Raw genomic sequence first — 20,966 nt, 5'->3', positions numbered from 1 at the left:
GCTCTTGTATTTTCAGCTTAGGTATGTAGTAGTTTGCACGTGGACCCTTTCTTTCGCGACAATTAACAGGTATGAAATTTCATATTAAAGCAAACGGCCATACATGATAACTCAAGTAATGTCAAGTAGTCACTGGTCCAGCCAAATTGAGACTTTAAATAGCCGAATATTTTACTAGTCTAAATGTTTGCTTCTCCAAGAAGAGGATGGGAGTGTTAAGGAGTAAGTTTGCTTTCATTTAGGTGAAGTACGGTTACTTTTTTAGTTGATATGGTCGAAAAATTAAGAAGTAAGGTTGATATACTTCCTATTTTCTGCATAATTTTGAAGGAGTTATAATGCTAGCTAGCTAGAGAGTTTGGCTACCATTTAGGCCTTTGCACGTGATCACGTGATGGAGGTTTGAATCTGAATGGTTCAGATCTTACGTCATTAAGTGTATTTATTTACATTAAAATTTAAACACTTATTTGGTCTGAATAAGTCTTAATCATTAAGATCTTAAACAAAGTCTTAGGGTGTGTTCGGTATGGAGGAAAACATTTTCTGAAAAATGTTTTTCAATTTTCTCATGTTCGATAAAAGCTTTTGAAAAAAATATTTTCTTTAGGAAAACAAGTTTCTTAAAAATGAAAAAAATGACTTCCCTAATGAAAGTAGGGAAATAAGTCCCACAAATGTCATTCCACCAACCACCCCACCACTACCCAACCCACGCACAAACCATCCACCCATTAAAAAAAAGTTTTAATTTTTTTTTTCATTTAAGAAATTCACTTATTTTCCAAGAACACATTTTTCAGGAAAACATTTTCCTCCATACCGAACACACCTTAATATCATTAAGAGGTAGTTTTGTATGAATAAGTTTTACCACCACTCTGTCCACAACCACCAACTCCATCCCTACCCCCACTCTCCCAATCCCACCTCACCTGTTACGACCCAAACCGATGAGTCGTGACACGAGTGTCTGATCTCTAGTGACCAAATACCCCTGTACTCATATCTGAACATCAAGGGCCCATAAGTGACTTAGACTGATCTCAAACAGCCTCATAAAGGGGTGACATAATGAACTCTGTACATTTACATACATACAAGCTGAAGGAGCAGTGCAAGACGACTAGGCCGCTACCTATACAGTACACAAAAAAATAGGAGCCGACAAGGGTACATCATCTGACGTACACATACATCTGTCTACAGACCTCTAGTGGAATAGAAAACTGTAGAAAGGACGGGACAGGGCCCCGTCATACCCATATGCATATACATCTACAAAAGAATGGCATACCAAAATAGACTGCCGCTCCGGATCAAATGGAGCGCACTAACTACTGCTGAGTAAAGGTCTTACTGAGCAGGACCACCTGTCTATTTACCTGTACCTGCGGGCATGAACGCAGTCCCCCAAGGGAGTCAATAAAGACGATGTACTGAATATGTAAGGCATAAGAGTAACATAAGTATAATCATAAGAATTATGAAGGGAATCTGAAACTCAAAGCTAAACTGACTGTCTGCGTAGATTTGTATAATCAAGTATCTGTATAACTGACAATGCCTCTGTGGGCGCACAATCAGCGTGCCCTAAATGATAATTATGCTCATGTATATAAATATAGGTCATAGTACTGAGGAACGTTCATCCCGATCCATATGTTATATAAAAATGGCGAGGAAGGTACGCTCCGATCCATTTATCATGTAATAATGTCGAGGAACGTACGGCCCGATCCATATATAATCATCAAGGTGCACCAGCTGATCAGGTGGTAATGCGTATATAACTCTTATCCCTTTCCCCATACCCCATATACATATAATACACGCATATATAACGCCTTCTAGTCATGGGTCAATATGCATGTGTATATGAATGCAATGCATAACCGAAGTGTGTACATAGAACTCTCGGAGTGACACAAGGTCATATTACCCCCAATGGCCAACCTTTGAGCTAACATTATCAACATAAGTAATCTCAAGACCCATGAACAGAACGAACAATCGTACGGGGTATAGGAACATCAAAGACTGAAGTACTCCTAGTGCGTCTAAGAGTAGAGTAATATAGAAGCTCGTTCAATCGTTTGTTGGCTCATAACATAGGATCATGCCAAAAGAAGAAGGAATAGCCTTAACATACCTTAAAGTCTCCTTAATCGTTTAACGTTCTCCTTCCACGTTCACAAGATCTATATTAAAAAGGATCATACTAAGGTTAAGTCTTAAAGGCACTCTTAAGTTCAAACTAGAATAATTCATGAGCTGGAGAAAATTGGGCGGCATTTCCTCTATTTTATGGACTTCCATCATATCATAAAACAGCTTCCAATCAACAATGACATTATCATCAATTTCGTAATTAAGAGACTTCATTACATGCTCAAAACTCCTTTTCATAACTGATACGCTCAAATTACACCTATTAATGGCGTAAAGCGGACGTTGTCAAATATAGTAACCCAAACAAGGTTGGGGTCGGATCCCACAGGGAATATGGAGAGAAAAGGATACTAATTGTATGTGATACTAGTCTTTAAAGGCTTTAATCCTATTCTGAATAGTTTGAAATATTTGTTGAGTAATGTAATTGAATACTTTGACTTGAATTGTACTTAATGCGAGAGAGAGACTAAGGTTGTGTTTCCCATTTTGATTAGATATTATGCTTCAGGTTTCAATGTGATATACTTCTAATAGTTGTTCTAAGAGTCTGCACTTGATCTCTTAAGGACTTCCTAATGTTTCCCAACAGTTAGGCCGTATTTCCTCTTTATGATTTTTCCAAATTTAAAAGAGTTGAAATCGAAGAGCGACGAATAATGCCAATTTAGACTTGTTCTTATCCCTAAGTTAGTCTATTAAACGAGGGTTAACGCCCCGAGTCATTGTTATTCAATCTTACCTATACTGACTCTCTTTCCCAAGAAAAGTGAGTATAATGGCTTAGGCTAATGCTTGCAATCATTACCCAACGCTAATGCACAAAGATAGAATAAATATCAATAACCATTATGTGTATATCAATAGTAGAAACACATTCACATAATACCCATTATGGGATCTACAACCTTAGAATTAAAATTAGCTACTCATCATTTTGGTTAACAAAGAAAGCTTAAAAGTTAACATAATATCCTTACGATGCTAATATAATACGGAATGAAAGTGAAGTTGGTGCTTTAAATGCTCCAACCACTTTAAATATTTAAGACTTGAAGTTAATGCTCCCAAAGAAAATCAGAATTTTTGAATTAAAACCTTAACTTTAAGTATTTATAGGGCTAAAAATTGCGCCAAGTTTCTGGACAAAAACACCCTTACGCGGCATCGTTACGGACCGTAACACAGGTTACGGTCTATCCTTCGGTTTCGTCCTTTGTCAGCTTGATGTCACGGCTTCTTGCGACGGATCGTAACACAGGTTACGGTCCGTATCTTCCAGCGGATCATGGCCTCAGTCTTCAGTGGCCAATGCATTATGCCATAACGTTACGCCCCGTAACCTAAGTTACGGACCGTCTTTCTGGGCGTAACCTGTGACACTACTTAGGCTTCTTACTGAAAATTTTCCTCAGCTTACGGTACACGTTACGTCCCGTAACATGAGTTACAGACCGTCCTTTATAGCGGCACGTATCTGGATCTTCCTCTCTGGTATGGATCACATTACGGTCCGTAACTCAGGTTACGGACCGTCCTTTTTGCTCCAAGTTGTCTGTTTTTCAGCATTTCTTATCATTTCCGTTCCTTAGTCAACCAACCCTACAAAACACCAAAATAAAATAAGAAACGATGTAAAAACACTTAAAAACAACCAACACTTCTAGTGACAAAGGCATAAAATGTGCTGAAATTCACGGCACATCAATAACCAACACACAACAATAATTTCAATACAACTCTATATACACTTGTATACCACACTTCCTCATCATCATTACTACCATTCTTAGCAAGATTATACCTCAAGTACTTCAACAATTACGACTCAAGCCAATTTACTACTCATAGCATCATCAAACCCACATTTGAACTTCTTCTTTTGCTTTCTTTCCCTCAATCAAGTTATTCACAATTAGACATTCTTAATAACATGGAAACATGTATGAAAACTCACCTTAATAACATAGGAGTAAGCTTGGAATCAAATCATTCACTTGAGTGAAACCCCAACTTCAATACCGAAGAAAATATTGAGTTCTACAAACCCTAGTGAGCCTTCCAACACTTGGATTCTTTGATTCTTGCTATTTGATCTCTAATCTCCCTTGGGTTTGTGGAGCATAAGTTTGACAGAAGGTTCTAGGGCTTTTAAGACTTGGGAAAATGTTGGAAATGAATTAAATGAACATGGGTTATTTATATATAGAAAGAGAAAAAATCTGGAAAAAAAGACTCGACCCGATTATACGGACACTTATACGGTCCGTATAAGTGGTTGTATAATCCCACCAGAGATTGACCCTTCTCTGGAATGTTATACGGACCGTATAAGTGGTCTTATAACCCAACATTTACGAAACTTTCTCGCGTTGATTCGTTTAACCTCCAATCCTTATGGAACCTTATTGACACTTATATAATACTTCATTAACCATCTAAGGGACCTCATAACTCTCTCCCAAGGTGATGCTAGGCAATGCATAGCTCAAATGATACGAAATTTCCCAAAACATGGCTCAACCTTAACTTTCTCCGACGAACTTACTTTTTTCGCCTCAAATGCCTTTGGAATCTTAATTAGAATTATCAAATATCCTTCTTCACCTTACAAGGGCTTCATTCCCACTTTAATTTACATTGGCATGTTTATAATGCGAGCAACACGAAATTCCAGGGTGTAACATTTTTCCTCCCTTAGAAACATTCGTCCTCGAGTGTTAGACTCTTGGGAATTCTACAAAAATTTTGCCAGAGTCTCCTTTGTAATATGGCACTACCATCCTTTCACAGCAACCAAAAATATATCGCCTCACAGGGCTACAACAATAACATCAATAACCACGGCCACACATGATCAAGAAAGCATCAAAAAAAGCATTACATACTTGGAGAAAATGGTGTCTCTGCCTAAGTCTCCTCTGGAGGTGGAAATAAATGTGGGTACTTAAGCTTCATGTTTTCTTCCGCTTCCCACGTCATTTCCTCCCTGTTATTATTTCTCCATAAGACTTTAAGTGAAGCTACATCTTTGGTTTAAAGTCTCCGTACTTGCTTATCTAAAATGGCAATAAGAGCTTCTTTGTAGGATAGTTGCTCGGTGACTTGAACATCCTCTACAGGTATAATTATGGAAGGATCCCCAATGCACTTATGAAGCATCGACACATGAAAGACCGAATGCACAGAATCCAACGCAGAAGGTAGCTCTAACTCATATGCCACATTACCCATTGTATGAATAATTCTGTATGGCCCGATGTACCGAGGGCTCACTTATCTTTCTTGCCAAATCTTATCACTCCCTTCATAGGTGAAATTTTCAGGAAAACCCAATTGCCTACTTTGAATTCCAACTTGCGTCGTCGATTATCTGCATAGGATTTCTGTCGACTTTGAGCCGCTAACAATCTTTCCTGAATTACTTTCACCTTGTCAACTGCCTGCAGTATCAAATCTAGGCCAATTAACTGATTTTCTCCAACATCAAACCATCTTATATGAGATCTACATCTTCTCCCATCCAAAGCTTCATAAGGAGCCATCTGGATACTGGAATGACCCTCCAAAGTTTTCGGTGATAAAGCAAAATATGGACCCCAGAACTTCATTGATAGTATGCAGAGGACCTTGAGGATTATGCACGCGAATGAGGTCGAGTCCGTGGAGTTGGCTTCGTATAGACTTTGTGATATTACAGTACAATGGTATCTGACTTGGGAGCTATCTAGGGGAGAGGATCCCCATCCAGTTGTTTGGTGAGAGTTTTTAGATGCTTTTATTCGCCATTATTTACCTCCAGAGGTCAGGCGAGCCCGAGCAAATAGGTTTCTGCGTATCGAGCAGGGCAGTATGAGTGTCCAGGAGTATTGTGTATATTTTGATTCTATGGCTAGATATGCCCCAACCATAGTGGTTGAGATGGAGGACAGAGTTTATCGTTTTGTGGCGGGTTTAGGGCCGCATTTGATAGATGCTTGTACGACTGCCGTATTACAGCCGTGCATGGATATCTCCCGTATACAGGCATATGCATAGAATTTGGAGGACCGCAAGCGTCAGCGGAGGACAGAGCGTAACCGTGACTAGGGCTATGGCAAGAGGGCCAGATTTTTGGATACCGGGGTTGAGTCCAGGGGAGGAGACATCAGTATCCCTGATATCCATTCCATTCGGCAGGGAGTACACCTTCGCGATTTTCAAGTCTGAGATTTGATTGGTCTTTTTATTCCGGAGTGGGTCAGAGTTCTAGGGCTTCGGTTCTTCATCATAGATCGGAGTCAGGCCAGATGAGACCCCCTTTGCCGCGGTGTGCCCAGTGTGGCAAGTTACACGTAGGTCAGTGTCAGGTGGGATCAAATATTTGTTATGCTTATGGCTAGCCAGGTCATAGGATGCGGCAGTGTCCGACGAGAAGGAGTGGGGGTATGGTTCAGCCTACAGAGTCTATGGCTGGTTCTTCTTCTGCAATACGCCCTTTAGGGAAAGCTTTCTAGACACCAACAGGACGAGGTAGAGGGAGGACTGGAGCATCCAGCTCGAGCGGTCCTCAGCATCGCGTAGATGCACTAGCCGATAGGCAGGATCGTGAGTCGTCTCTTGATGTCATCACATGTATATTATCAGTCTCCTCTTATGATGTGTATGCACTGATTGACCCAGGTTCCACTTTATTATATGTTACTCCATTTGTCGCTGGTAAATTTGGGATAGAACCTGAATCGATTAAACTGTTTGAGGTGTCGACACCAGTCAGTGATCCAGTTATAGCTAGGCGGATATACCGAGGCTGTGTAGTGATAGTTTGTAATCACCGTACTTCAGCAGATTTAATTGAGTTAGACATGATTGATTTCGATATGATCATGGGTATGGATTGGTTGGCTTCATGTTACACTAATATTGATTACAGAACGAAGGTAGTTCGATTTCAGTTTTCGGGTGCGCCAGTCCTTGAGTGGAAGGGCAAGGCTGCTTCGCCGAGGGGTATGTTTATTTCCTACCTTAAGGCAAGGAAGATGATTAGAAAGGGGTACATTTATCACTTGGTTCAGGTTCAGGATGTACAAGCAGAGTTACCGACCCTTCAGTCTGTCCCTGTGGTTAATAAGTTCCCAGAGGTGTTTCCAGATGAGCTTCCAGGCATTCCGCCGGAGCGAGAGACTGATTTTATCATTGATCTATTGCCAGATACTCAGCCAATATCTATTCCTCATTATAGGATGGCACCTGTGGAGTTGAAAGAATTAAAGGAGCAGTTGAGGGATTTAGTTGAGAAGAGTTTTACCAAGCCCAGTACATCGCCATGGGGAGCACCGGTATTATTTGTAAGAAAGAAGAATGGCTCCTTACGAATGTGTATTGACTATAGGCAATTGAATAAAGTGACTGTGAAGAATAAGTATCCGCTTTCGAGAATTGATGACCTTTTTTATCAGCTACGAGGTGCCAAATATTTATCGAAAATAGACTTGAGATCGGGGTATCATCAGGTTAGTGTGAAGGAGGAAGACATTTCAAAGACGGCATTCCGGACTAGATATGGGCACTATGAGTTCCGTGTTATGTCGTTCGGGTTAACTAATTCTCCAGCTGTGTTCTTGGACTTGATGAATCGCGTATTCAAGCCTTTCCTAGATATGTTCGTGATTGTGTTTATAGATAATATTCTAGTTTATTCGCCGTCAGAGGTGGATCATGCAGAATATTTACGAGCAGTGCTTAGAATCCTTCGAGACAGAGAGTTGTATGCTAAGTTCTCCAAGTGTGAGTTTTGGTTGAACTCTGTGGCTTTTCTTGGCCACATTATTTCAGATGAAGGCGTTAGAGTGGATACTCAAAAGATTGAGGTTGTAAAGAATTGGCCAAGGCCCACGACACCAACGGAGATACATAGTTTCTTGGGTCTGGCTGGTTATTATAGAAGGTTCGTAGAAGGATTTTCTTCCTTTTCAGTCCCATAGACCAAGCTGACTCAAAAATCAGCTAGGTTCCAGTGGGCAGATGCATGTGAACGGAGTTTTCAGATATTGAAGGATAAGTTGACCTCAGCCCCCGTCTTGACTCTTCCAGAAGGAACAGATGGCTATGTGATATACTGTGATGCTTCGGGTATTGGTTTGGGATGTGTATTGATGCAGCACGATAAGGTTATTGTTTATGCGTCTAGGCAGTTGAAGAAGCACGAGAATAATTATCTAACTCATGATCTTGAGTTGCTGCGGTGATCCAATATTTGAAGTTGTGGAGACATTATTTATACGGTGCCCATATTGATATCTATGCTGATCACAAGATCCTCCAATATATCTTTAAGCAGAAGGACTTGAATTTACGTCAGAGGCGATGGCTAGACTTACTAAAGGATTATGATGTTGACATTTTGTACCATCCTGGGAAGGCAAATATAGTAGCAGATGCTCTTAGTCGCAAATCCATGGGTAGTCTAACCGATGTGCAGCCGGAGCAAAGAAAGATGGTCCATAAAGTTCGCCGATTAGCTAGACTTGGGGTTCGGTTGATAGACTCGGGTGAGACAGGAGTTACAGTTCAGGATACAGCGATGTCATCTTTGGTGGCAAAGATAAAGGAGCATCAGTACGAGGATCTTGTACTAATCCATTATCGGGATACAACGCCTCAGAAAGAAAAGACACCTTTCGTGATTACAGGAGATGGAGTGCTCAGGTATCGAGGTAGATTATGCGTCCCTAATGTTGCAGGCCTTCGTCAGCAAGTCATGGGGGAAGCCCCCCATTATTCTCGCTATTCTATCCATCCAGGCTCAACAAAGATGTATCATGATCTCAAGGAAGTTTATTGGTAGGCAATTGGGTTTTCCTGAAAATTTCACCTATGAAGGGAGTGATGAGATTTGGCAAGAAAGGTAAGTTGATCCCTCGGTACATCGGGCCATACAGAATTATTCGTACAGTGGGTAAGGTGGCATATGAGTTAAAGCTACCTTCTGCGTTGGAGTCTGTGCATACGGTCTTTCATGTGTCGATGCTTCGCAAGTGCATTGGGGATCCTTCCATAATTATACCTATAGAGGATGTTCAAGTCACCGAGCAACTATCCTACAAAGAAGCTCCTATTGCCATTTTATATAGGCAAGTACGGAGACTCAGAACCAAAGATTTAGCTTCAGTTAAAGTCTTGTGGAGAAATAATAACAGGGAGAAAATGACGTGGGAAGCGGAAGAAGACATGAAGCTTAAGTATCCACATTTATTTCCACCTCCAGAGGAGACTTAGGCAGAGACACCATTTTCTCCAGGTATGTAATGCTTTCTTTGATGCTTACTTGGTCGTGTATGGCCATGATTATTGATGTTGTTGTTGTAGCCCTGTGAGACAATATATTTTGGGTTGCTACGACAGGATAGTAGTGCCATATTACAAGGGAAACTCTGGCGAAGTTTTTTGTAGAATTCCCAAGAGTCTAACATTCGAGAACGAATGTTTCTAAGGGGGGAAGAATGTTACACCTTGGAATTTAGTGTTGCTCGCATTATGAACATGCCAATGTAACTTAAATGGGCACGAAGCCCTTGTAAGGTGAAGAAGGATGTTTGATAATTCTAATTAAGATTCCAAAGGCATTTGAGGCTAAAGAAGTAAGTTTGTCGGAGAAAGTTAAGGTTGAGCCATGTTTTGGGAAATTTCGTATCATTTGAGCTATAAATTGCCTAGAATCACCTTGAGAGAGAGTTATGAGTCCCCTTAGAAGGTTAATGAAGTATTACATAAGTGTCAATAAGGTTCCATAAGGATTGGAGGCTAAACGAAACAATGCCAGAAAGTTTCGTAAATGTTGGGTTATACGACCACTTATACGGTCCAAATAATAGTCTGTATAACATTCCAGAGAAGGTTCAATCTCTGGTGGGATTATACGACTACTTATACGGACCGTATAAAGTTATACGGACCATATAAGTGTCCGTATAATCGGGTCGGGTCTTTTTTTCCAGATTTTTTCTCTTTCCATATATAGATGACCCATGTTCATTTAATTTATTTCCAACATTTCCCCAAGTCTTAAAAGCCTTAGAACCTTCTCTCAAACTTATTCTCCATAAACCCAAAGGAGATTAGAGATCAAATAGCAAGAATCAAATAATCCAAGTGTTGGAAAGCTCACTAGGGTTTGCAGAACTCAATATTTTCTTTGGTATTGAAGTTGGGGTTTCACTCAAGTGAATGATTTGATTCCAAGCTTACTCCTATGTGATTAAGATGAGTTTTCATACATGTTTCCATATTATTAAGAATGTCTAATTGTGAATAACTTGATTGAGGGGAAAAAAGCAAAAGAAGAAGTTTAAATGTGGGTTTGATGATGCTATGAGTAGTAAATTGGCTTGAGTCATAATTGTTGAAGTACTTGAGGTATAATCTTGCTAAGAATGGTAGTAATGATGATGAGGAAGTGTGGTATACGAGTGTATATAGAGTTGTATTGAAATTGTTGTTGTGTGTTGGTTATGAAAAAGAGTTTTGAGCATGTAATGAAGTCTTTTAATTACGAAATTGATGATAATGTCATTGTTGATTGGGAGCTATTTTATGATATGATGGAAGTCCATAAAACATAGGAAATGCTGCCTAATTTTCTCTAGCTCATGAATTATTCTAGTTTGAACTTAAGAGTGCCTTTAAGACTTAACCTTAGTATGATCCTTTTTAATGTAGATCTTGTGAACGTGGAAGGAGAACGTTAAACGATTAAGGAGACTTTAAGGTATGTTAAGGCTATTCCTTCTTATTTTGGCATGATTCTATGTTATGAGCCAACAAGTGATTGAACGAGCTTCTATATTACTCTACTCTTAGACGCACTAAGAGTACTTCAGTCTTTGATGTTCCTATACCCCGTACGATTGTTCCTTCTGTTCATGGGTCCTGAGACTACTTATATTGACAATGTTAGCTCAAAGGTTGTCCATCGGGGGTAATATGACCTTGTGTCACTCCGAGAGTTCTATGTACACACTTCGGTTATGCATTGCATTCATATACACATGCATATTGACCCATGACCAGAAGGCGTTATATATGCGTGTATTATATGTATATGGAGTATGGGGAAAGGGATAGGCGTTATACACGCATTACCACCTCATCAGCTGGTGCACCTTAATGATAATATATGGATCGGGTCGTACGTTTCTCGGCATTATTATATGATATATGGAACGGGCCGTACGTTTCTCGGCATTTTTATATGACATATGGATCGGGCTGAATGTTCCTCGGCACTATAGCCTATATTTATATACATGAGCATAATTATCATTGAGGGCACGCCGATTGTGCGTCCACAGAGGCATTGTCAGTTATACAGATACTTGGTTATACAAATCTACGCAGACAGTCAGTTTAGCTTTGAGTTTCAGATTCCCTTCATGATTCTTATGATTATACTTATGTTACTCTTATGCCTTACATATTCAGTACATCGTCCGTACTGACTCCCCTATTACTTGGGGGACTGCGTTCATGCCCGCAGGTACAGGTAGACAGACATGTGGTCCCGCTCAGTAGGACCTTTACTCAGTAGGTATGAAGGGGCCCTGTCCCGTTCTTTCTACAGTTTTCTACTCCACTAGAGGTCTGTAGACAGATGTATGTGTATGTCAGATAATGTACCCTTGTCGGCTCCTATTCTTTTGTGTACTGTATAGGTAGTGGCCTAGTCGGCTTGCACTGCTCCTTCAGTTTGTATGTATGTATGTAAATGTACAGAGTTCATTATGTCACCCCTTTATGAGGCAGTTTGAGATCAGTCTAAGTCACTTATGGGCCCTTGATGTTCAGATATAAGTACGGGGGTGTTTGGTCACCAGAGATCAGACACTCATGTCACCACTTATCGGTTTGGGTCGTGACAGAAGTGGTATCAGAGCAGTTCCGTCCTAGGGTTGTCTACAGACCGTGTCTAGTAGAGTCTTAATTATGGGTGTGTTATGCACCACACTTATAAACAAGAGGCTGCAGGGCATTTAGGAAATTTATCATTCCTTCTCTCTTAGATCATGCGATAGAGCCATATGTTAAGAATTCGCCTTCTAATGATTTGTTCTGATTTCAACGATGCCTAGCAAGAAAGATACAGTTGCCCAGAAAGGTAAGAGAGTGTCTGGTGAGGCCACTAGCCGTACCCAGCGGGCTACTAGGACTCAGGATGAAATTCAGAGTGAGAGCCCATCTCAGACTTCACATACCCCGCCTCAAGCACCTGCCCATGTTCCTCAGCCAACTGCACTGGGCCAGGATGTGCGGGATGTTGTACAGTTATTGACTAAATTGGTAGCTGCCCAGGCTCAGCGGTAGAGGTGTTTGTTCACTCGAGATCAGACACTCGTGTCACGACTCATCGGTTTGGGTCGTGACATCACCTTTGTCATCACAATCACCATCATTGTCAACTGCTACCACTGGCGCCAATCACCAACCACCACCCTGAACCGTCTATGATAACCACCACTGCTGACAATCACCATTGTTGGTCGCTACCAGACCTACCATTTCCCTTATTATAATAATATTAACAGTCACCGATGTCGTCGTCACCACCCCCCACCGTCTTCATCACCGTCGCCGCCACTAGTACCAGCTACTGCGGCCAATCCTTACTACCAACCACCTCTACCATCATAACTAGTACCACTGCCAATTACCACCAATACCATCGTCAACCACCACACATTCTTTAGCCACCACCACCAACGCCGTCAATTACTAACATCAACCAACTCTACCACTACTAACCGCCACCATCACAACTATCGCCACCACCATTATAAAGCATCTCCACCATTACTAGCGAACATAAATTTTCATTTTTTATCAAATAATAATTTTATTTTATGAATTTATTTTCTAACGTTAATTACTTTTTCGTTTGAATTGTATATTTATTATGTTTAAATAAATACATTATGCACATTCAGATGTTGACAAACAAACAATCTTAATCATTAAGTGTTCAGATCTAGAGACAACATCTTAATCATTCAGATGTGCATTAAGATTCAAACGTCTTAATCTTAATGAAAACAAATAAGGTCTTACTTCATTTCTATTTCCAACTTGTCTTCTACTTCTTTACGGACAAGTTAAGGAAACCCTCTTAAGCATCCTTTTATGGGCCTTTTGGTTTGTAACAAGATTTGTGGCTATTATACAGGAGCAAGGTTTATCTTGTGCGCACCCGAAGGGTAGCGACTGCGAGATCTCTTGTCAAAAAAAAAAAATCTATTGATATATTTATTTTTGAATTTTTTTTATTTATTGGATTAAAAATGAAATATAAGGAGTATAATATAAAAGATGTGCTTAGTTTACAATAAAGAAATTTGAAACTTGGATAGACATTTATTTTCAATATTAGCATTGATCTTCTTAAAGAATTTTGAGAGGAGAGCTTTGGAAAAAGTCACTTGGATTGTTTTATATCAAGATTATAATCCCACATTGAATTGATATAACTAGCACCATAATTATCGTATAAATTATTTCGAAATTATTTATACCAGGAACAAAAATTCCAACCAAACATTTGATTGGATAATCCCAAATTCTACGGAATAGGGCGAAAATATTTCTGTACTATTGGAAATAGAATTAAAAATTTCTCCAATTGGTTTTGGTCCAAAATACCCAAAACTATTAGAAACAAGAAAAAAAGCCTTGGGGCATTAGCAAACTGGTCCAATTATGCTCCTAGGCTGTTAATGGACCTGCAGGTGTCATGTATACCCTTTTAAAATTTATTTCTTTGCTAAAACGGACTTCGCCTGTAAAAAAAGTTTTTCCCACTTATTTCTTATTTATTGTGTTTTCTCCTTCGTAGGAAAGATGTACCTTTTTCTATATTTGACTTTTCTTCTCCATAGACAATTAGAGCATATGACCTACTTGTTACTCCTAATAAAATGGAACAAAAATACAAAGAAAGCCAGATTCAAATCTCAACAAAGAAAAAAAAAAGAGGTAATTTTCTTTCCATCTATCTGTCTAGTTTTGGGAGGACAGAGTTATTTGATACTTGTACTGGTGGAAGATAGCAGGTACTCATGAAATAGTCGAGTCGTAGCAAATCGACATTTTCGATTAGTACAAATGAAAATTGATGAAGTAGCAACCAAATTAATTCACATATTCGCATAAGTTATTTGATATATGACTTAATTCACAACTCTAATAGCCAATTTGCGTGCAACTCAACTATTTGATTAGTTTAAAAGGGATATCTGAGCAATTTGTGTAATAACATGGTATAAATAGGTCACTTTTTAAAAGTTTGCTCTAAATCATATAGTACAAAGGTATATTTGGAGTTTGGACCTTCTCCCATGAAATAAGTTTTAAAGGAGATACATGAGAGACCTAAAGGTCTGTCAGCTGAATAGAGGCATAATTAGACCAGTTTGCTAACGCCCGAGTTATTGTATTTCTAATAGTTCGGGGGAAATTTTGGATCAAAAATCAAACTGATAGCATTTTTATTCTATTTCTAACTGTTTAAGAATTTATGTGTATATATTTTTTTAATCATTTCCGCAAATTCTATCCCGAATTGTTATCGATTTTACACCTGGCTCACTAGTGTTTATTGGTGGTGACGATAACTGACGAAAAATGATAAGAAAGTGCCGTGAACTCTCGTTAGGATTTTTTTTAAACCCAGCCATATATAGCAAGACACGATCCAAAGTCTCACTCAAATAGTCAAATGTGTCTCTTTGTCAACTTGCTCATGATTTAACGTTCTACGAAACTAGTCTCTTTGTGTCATCGTATACCCACCTTACAAAAAAAAAAAAAAAAACCAAGATAGGACGTAGGTAACACATCCAAGCGTTGACAATGAGTTTTAATTTGCTTTATTTTTTCCATCGTGTTGGTGTTATGATTAATTTGTGCTCACTTTTAACTATTTCACCAAATACGTGCTACTTTTTATTAGCACTGAACACGAATTTTGTATTTTAAGGATTAAACAAATAGAAAAAAAATTACTTAGCCATCTTTTTTTATTAAAACAATAATCTCTTTTGATTTTCATCCCACTTCACTAATCACTAGATCATAATTTTAGGTGCTTCAATTGGTAATTTAAGAAACTACAAAAAGGAAGGAAATTAAATAGCACACCACGTAATCTCACTTTTTATATTTCAAAGTTGGTTGGCCTTAATTCGTATATATAAAGCTTGTGAGCCAAGAGGCTTATATCATATCTTTGCTAGAAATTCTCGTTCTCCACTCCTAATACCTTAATGAGTGTTTCTTAAACAGTCATGAGTAGTAGTAGTACCTTTTCCTTTCTTTTCTCGGATGTTCCAAATTTGCAGTAAATTATTATATAACCTTCTTGTATGAACATATCTCATTTGTGTAAACATGAGCAATACCATGAGGCCAAGAATGAAAGTCATGTTTTACTTGGTTTATGACAGAGGTTAGATTACTAAACCCTAGAGCTAGCTTCTACATGCTTAATTTTCTCTCCTATTAGTATATAATAATTTCTGTAGTACAGTATTAAGAAAAAAGATGGAGTTTGACAAGTTATGTGGGAAATCAAAGAAAGGATTAATCACCAAAACATGGAAGCGATGCACATCTTTTGGAAGTTTTGGTCGGAAAAATAATCAACATTCACCAAGCATCAAAAGTAAGTCATGGACAGAAGGCCTTAGTACAGGGACAGGGAAAAAAAATCGAGTTGTTCCCGAAGGTTGTTTTTCTGTCTATGTAGGACATCAGAGACAGAGATTTGTAATCAGAACAAAATATTTGAATCATCCACTGTTTAGGATGTTGCTTGAAGAAGCTGAGTCAGAGTTTGGTTACAGTAGTGAAGGTCCTTTGTTTCTCCCTTGTGATGTTGACATATTTGAAAAGCTTTTGATGGAGATGGACGACTCTGATGAGCTTGATCATCGTAGCGGTTGCAGCTTTGCTGCGAAGACTCATGACTCCTATTATCGCCTTCTTAGTCCTACAACATCTGCTTTCAATAAGTTTTCCTTCTAATTAATTGAGGGTTGATTTCTCAATGGTCACTCAATTAGCAATTACTATATCACAAAGTCACAGTTCTTCTTGATTTCAATTTTCTTCGACAAAAAAGGTGACTTTCTGAGATAATAACTATTACTTGAGTAATCGTATGAGAAATTAATTCAATTAATCAACCAGCAAGGTGAAAAAGATATGATGAGTAGTGGGTTTTATGACGACTATTTAGTTCCTTTGTTTTTAAGTTTTTGCAAAGAGCTTTTGGTTCCTGCTAGAACTTCTTTTATTACCGTCGTCTTCTGTAAAATTTGCAGTTGTTCTAGGCAGATGGGCATGCTGGACTGTATATGCTGCCATGCAGAAACAGTAGTTGTGTGGTTTTTGTATTTTGATTGGTGTATTTTAAGTCTGCGGTGTTTGAATCATAATATAATGTTGCCAGTTTTAGTACTTTCCTTCGATTTGTTGGTTCTTTTTTTTTTTTTTCCTTCTTCATTACCCGTATTTGGGGGGGCCTCAACTAATTCTGTTTGATGCCACATAAGGCCCATATAAGAGAAAAATGCTCCCTAAAATGATTTTTTTCATACTCAAGACTCGAAATCTTTGTTATTCTTTCAATACAGTCTATGAAACTTTTTCCTTCTTAACAGTCAATCAAATAAAATGTTGATTTCCTCTACATATTTGTCATCTCTTACTAGCTAGTACTAATCTTTTGCAATTAAAAATGTTTGGATTTTGGTCGTTAAACATACGCTTTTGCGAAAGCATGGCAGAGAACATTTGTGTATTTTAAACAGCGTAATGAAGTCCTACTTTCTTGCATTCCGTTCTAAAAATTATTCATCCAAAAATAAGAGCTCTGTTACACCATTTAGGACATAATTATCTCCAATACAACAAAACTGAGGTTAAGGGAATGACCTGGTGATTAGCAATGTCTAATTACAGAGTAATTGTGATTTGTTAGTATATTTTCGTTCTTGTATGGTTGCAATTTGCAAGCAGAGTAGATAGACACCACGTCACCCTAACTAATCAGGCATCTTAGTTATTTGTTTATTTATTTTTGTGTATTGTTCATATAATGATAATCATTTCCTATTTCCCATATAAAATTGGCAAGTATGGGGGATTTTGTTAGTTATTCTATTGCAATGGGGTTGATACATATCTTGTGACAAAATACGTAATCAAGACGTCGGATGCGCTGGATTTGATGGAAGTCATTTTCCACGACAAAAGAAATTCGTGCAAAATGGTTTCTGTGTTTGGTAAGCGAAAAATATTTTTTAACAATAATATATATTAAAGATACATTAGTAATAATATTAGTAAATTGAAGATTGTTTTGATGAAACTATTGAGTACTAGAAATTAGTAATAATGTTTAAGCAGGAGAGCGGACTAAAAGTAGATGTACGGATTCGATCGAATCTAGTAGCTTTAGTTCAAGTCCTGTATTATATTAAAAAAATTCAACAAGTTTTAAAAAACAATTTAGAAACCAGTTACTAACACCCTTAATCAACTGATCCCTCTCTTCCAAGTCATTAAATTGAGATGAAAAACCGGGAACTGAAACTAGATTGAGATGTGTGGGATGAACAAAAGAAATGGCTGTCAAAGCCAAACATTTCAGCAAATGAATTAAGTAATACAGTAATTGTTAAGCGCAGAAACATAACATGATAACCTTACGTGAAAAAATATGTTCCTGAATTTGATTATAAACATAGGTAACTAGTTAAATACTCGTTTTCAAGAAAAGAGCTCGAATGACAAATCTTGCTCACTTTGGAGTTTGGACCAAGAAAACTGCATTTTTTTCTAGAAAATAAACAAATTTTTAAAAGATGAGCATACAGTTAGGGAAGAAATTTTTGGCAGTTAAACTTGCGGCCACGCCCCGAAGTTTCCACTTATAAATTCCTTTTGGGTTTGGACATTGCCATTGGCTAATTGAAACTTTTCAAAATATCTTGTGAAAATATTATGCATGTTGGAGCTAGCTAGCTTTGACATTTGTGTATCGGGGTGCTTTTTATTGGGCGATTTGCAGGAATGCCTTGTTTCGGATGGTCTTTAATTTTTGCCTATTAAATTGGTGGTTTTTAATTTTTGCCCTTCGTTAAAATTTCTTGGTTTTGAATTCGAACTCCCGTTCAGTCACAAATTAAAAAAATAATATTGTAAGGCAGAGTTTCGCATGTTTCAGGCCTTAAAATTTTGTCTTAAGGCAAAGTTTTGAAGGCAAAATTCTATCTTGCGAATTCAAACTTCTGCCTTGCGAAATTCCTTCTTTTTTTAATTGAGCTGGTGTTCGAACCCAGAACCTCGGGGTATTAGGTGAAGGGCAAAAATTAAAGACCACCAATTTGAGGAGAAAAAATTAAAGACCACCCAAAAGAAGGGCAATCCGCGCAAAAAAAATGCTTTTTATTGTCAAGTTGATATTTAGTTATTGAAATTTCTGTCTTTCCACTGGGCACTGAGACTTCGTTCTTAGACCGTCACTTTTATTTTTTAAATTTTGTTTTCAACACGCCCCTCGCATGCGGATCTGATTCTTTTTCATGAGTCAAACACATGAAAATTCTCTTCAATAATGAGTGGTGGTGAGACTTGAACCCAGGACATCTGGTTATTTTGATTATATCATGTTAAAGTGTGTGATCATCTCATCTAAAAATTTAAATGGTTAGAAAGTAAACTTTTAATTTCTTAATTATGTCTTCAATAAATATTAAGGTAGAGGATTACTATTAGACTTGGCATTTGCTAGTAACACGGCAACCAAATTAAACAACATCATAAAAGGATAAAAAAGAATAAGTTGATGAAAAAGTATATTCTAACTTATTATATATATATATATTAGTACTATATAGAAGAGTGAGTTGCAACTCACTTTTCGTCGTCCGTTTCCAATTTATAATAAAAAAATTGTGGAAATTGTGGGCCCCATAATTCTATAATATATATATATATATATATATATATATATATATATATATATCCATTCCAACAAACAATGTCAAAAAAAAAGTGCAGACTTTGTATTCATAGCAAACACTAATATAAACTATAATGTTATATTAATCGTGATTTGAACATAGTATATATATATATATGCATAAAAATAGTGCAAATTAATAATGTCAAAAACAAAAGTGCACCCCATATTATATATATATATATATATATATATATATATATATATATATATATATATACGGAGCACAAACTACAATGTTATATTAATCGTGTTTTGAACATAGTATCCCATATTGACAAAATCAAGCGATATATAAAAAAAAAAAAAAAAGTGAGCCCAACCGGCTCTTCTTAATAGTAGAAATATAATAAAGTTTTAAATACGGAGTACAAACTACAATGTTATATTAATCGTGTTTTGAACATAGTATTCCATATTGACAAATCAAACAATATATATAAAAAAAAAAAAAAAAAGTGAATCCCATATTAAAAAAATAAACCATGTCAAAAAAAAAGTGCAAAAAAAATTGTGGGCCCCATAATTCTAATATATATATATATATATATATGCATAAAAATAGTGCAAATTAATAATGTCCAAAAAAAAAAAAATGCACCCCATATTAAAAAATCAAACAATATTCATGTAATTTCCAAAGTATCTCATTAAGTCAATAATGATGGATTCATTGCCACTTGCGTATTCGTAGCAAACACTAACATAATAAAGTTTTAAATACGGAGCACAAACTATAATGTTATATTAATCGTGTTTTGAACATAATATCCCATATTGACAAAATCAAGCGATATATATATAAAATAAAAATTTAGCCCAACCGGCTCTTCTTTGTTGCACCCTATTTTTACCAAAGGCTAAACAAAGCACAACTTATGGAACTCTGAAAGAATTAATTATGTACAGAGTTGCCACCTAGCATTTAAGGTATACTAGAGTACCTATAAATTATTAATATATGCAGCTTAACATGGTCTACGAAAATAAGAGAGATTTTAGGTAAGGGTTCAAATTATTCCGAAGGGAAGGTGTTAGGCATCCTTCAGAATCCACAAATATGGTTCCCGGCTGGACCAATTTAACTATACGAGGGATGTGTAAAAGGTTTGATTATTATTTACAAAAATTAATAGAATTTAGACTAAGAATAACTAACATGAATGTTTATGTAGTAAAAGGTGTAAGTATTTACATATGTATAAAAATACGCATTACGTGATAATTTACAAGTAAATAAAGTGCGCAATTACAGTGACTAAAAATTTTAGCTTTAAATGAATATATTATAAAGGTATTTACTTAACAATGAACGATTTGCTTCTGAATGAAAAAAAAGATTTAAACATATGTGATATAAAAAATTATTTAAAAAGGTTATCAGCAACTTAAGAGCTTGCGTATGTGAAAAGGTATAAGGAACGGACATGAAATTATTCTACACGCAAGGTGAGTTAACTAATTTAACTAGTCAAGTATGTACACCTAATCAATTAATTATGAGAGTATATTTTAAAACCTAAATATTGAGGCAAATCACCCTATTTATTTACTTAAGTGTGCTAAGCTACTAAATTAAAACTCTAGCGAAACGTGATAACTATAAGAATATTAGCTACGAAAAATAATAACTGTCTAATGTTAATTTGTCTAAAACACATAAAATTTAAATCACACAAGCATATCATAAATAAATACCACCAACCTGCACCCTAAAAAGTAAAGTTTCACTATATTTTAT

The 20,966-nt window shown here is 37.0% G+C and overlaps 1 protein-coding gene across 1 annotated transcript; it reads left to right on the top strand.

Moving 5' to 3' along the window:
• The first annotated feature begins 15,392 nt into the window (after window positions 1–15,392).
• LOC132642670 (protein SMALL AUXIN UP-REGULATED RNA 51-like) lies at window positions 15,393–16,656 on the top strand. Its single transcript, XM_060359746.1, has one exon. The coding sequence runs from the start codon at window positions 15,739–15,741 to the stop codon at window positions 16,219–16,221; it is 483 nt and encodes a 160-aa protein (XP_060215729.1). The 5' UTR covers window positions 15,393–15,738; the 3' UTR covers window positions 16,222–16,656.
• The last annotated feature ends 4,310 nt before the right edge of the window (window positions 16,657–20,966 follow it).

This window comes from Lycium barbarum, chromosome 5 (genome assembly GCF_019175385.1).
Source record: "Lycium barbarum isolate Lr01 chromosome 5, ASM1917538v2, whole genome shotgun sequence".
Taxonomy (NCBI): Eukaryota; Viridiplantae; Streptophyta; class Magnoliopsida; order Solanales; family Solanaceae; genus Lycium; species Lycium barbarum.
This window is presented reverse-complemented; position numbering and strand designations above follow the sequence as displayed.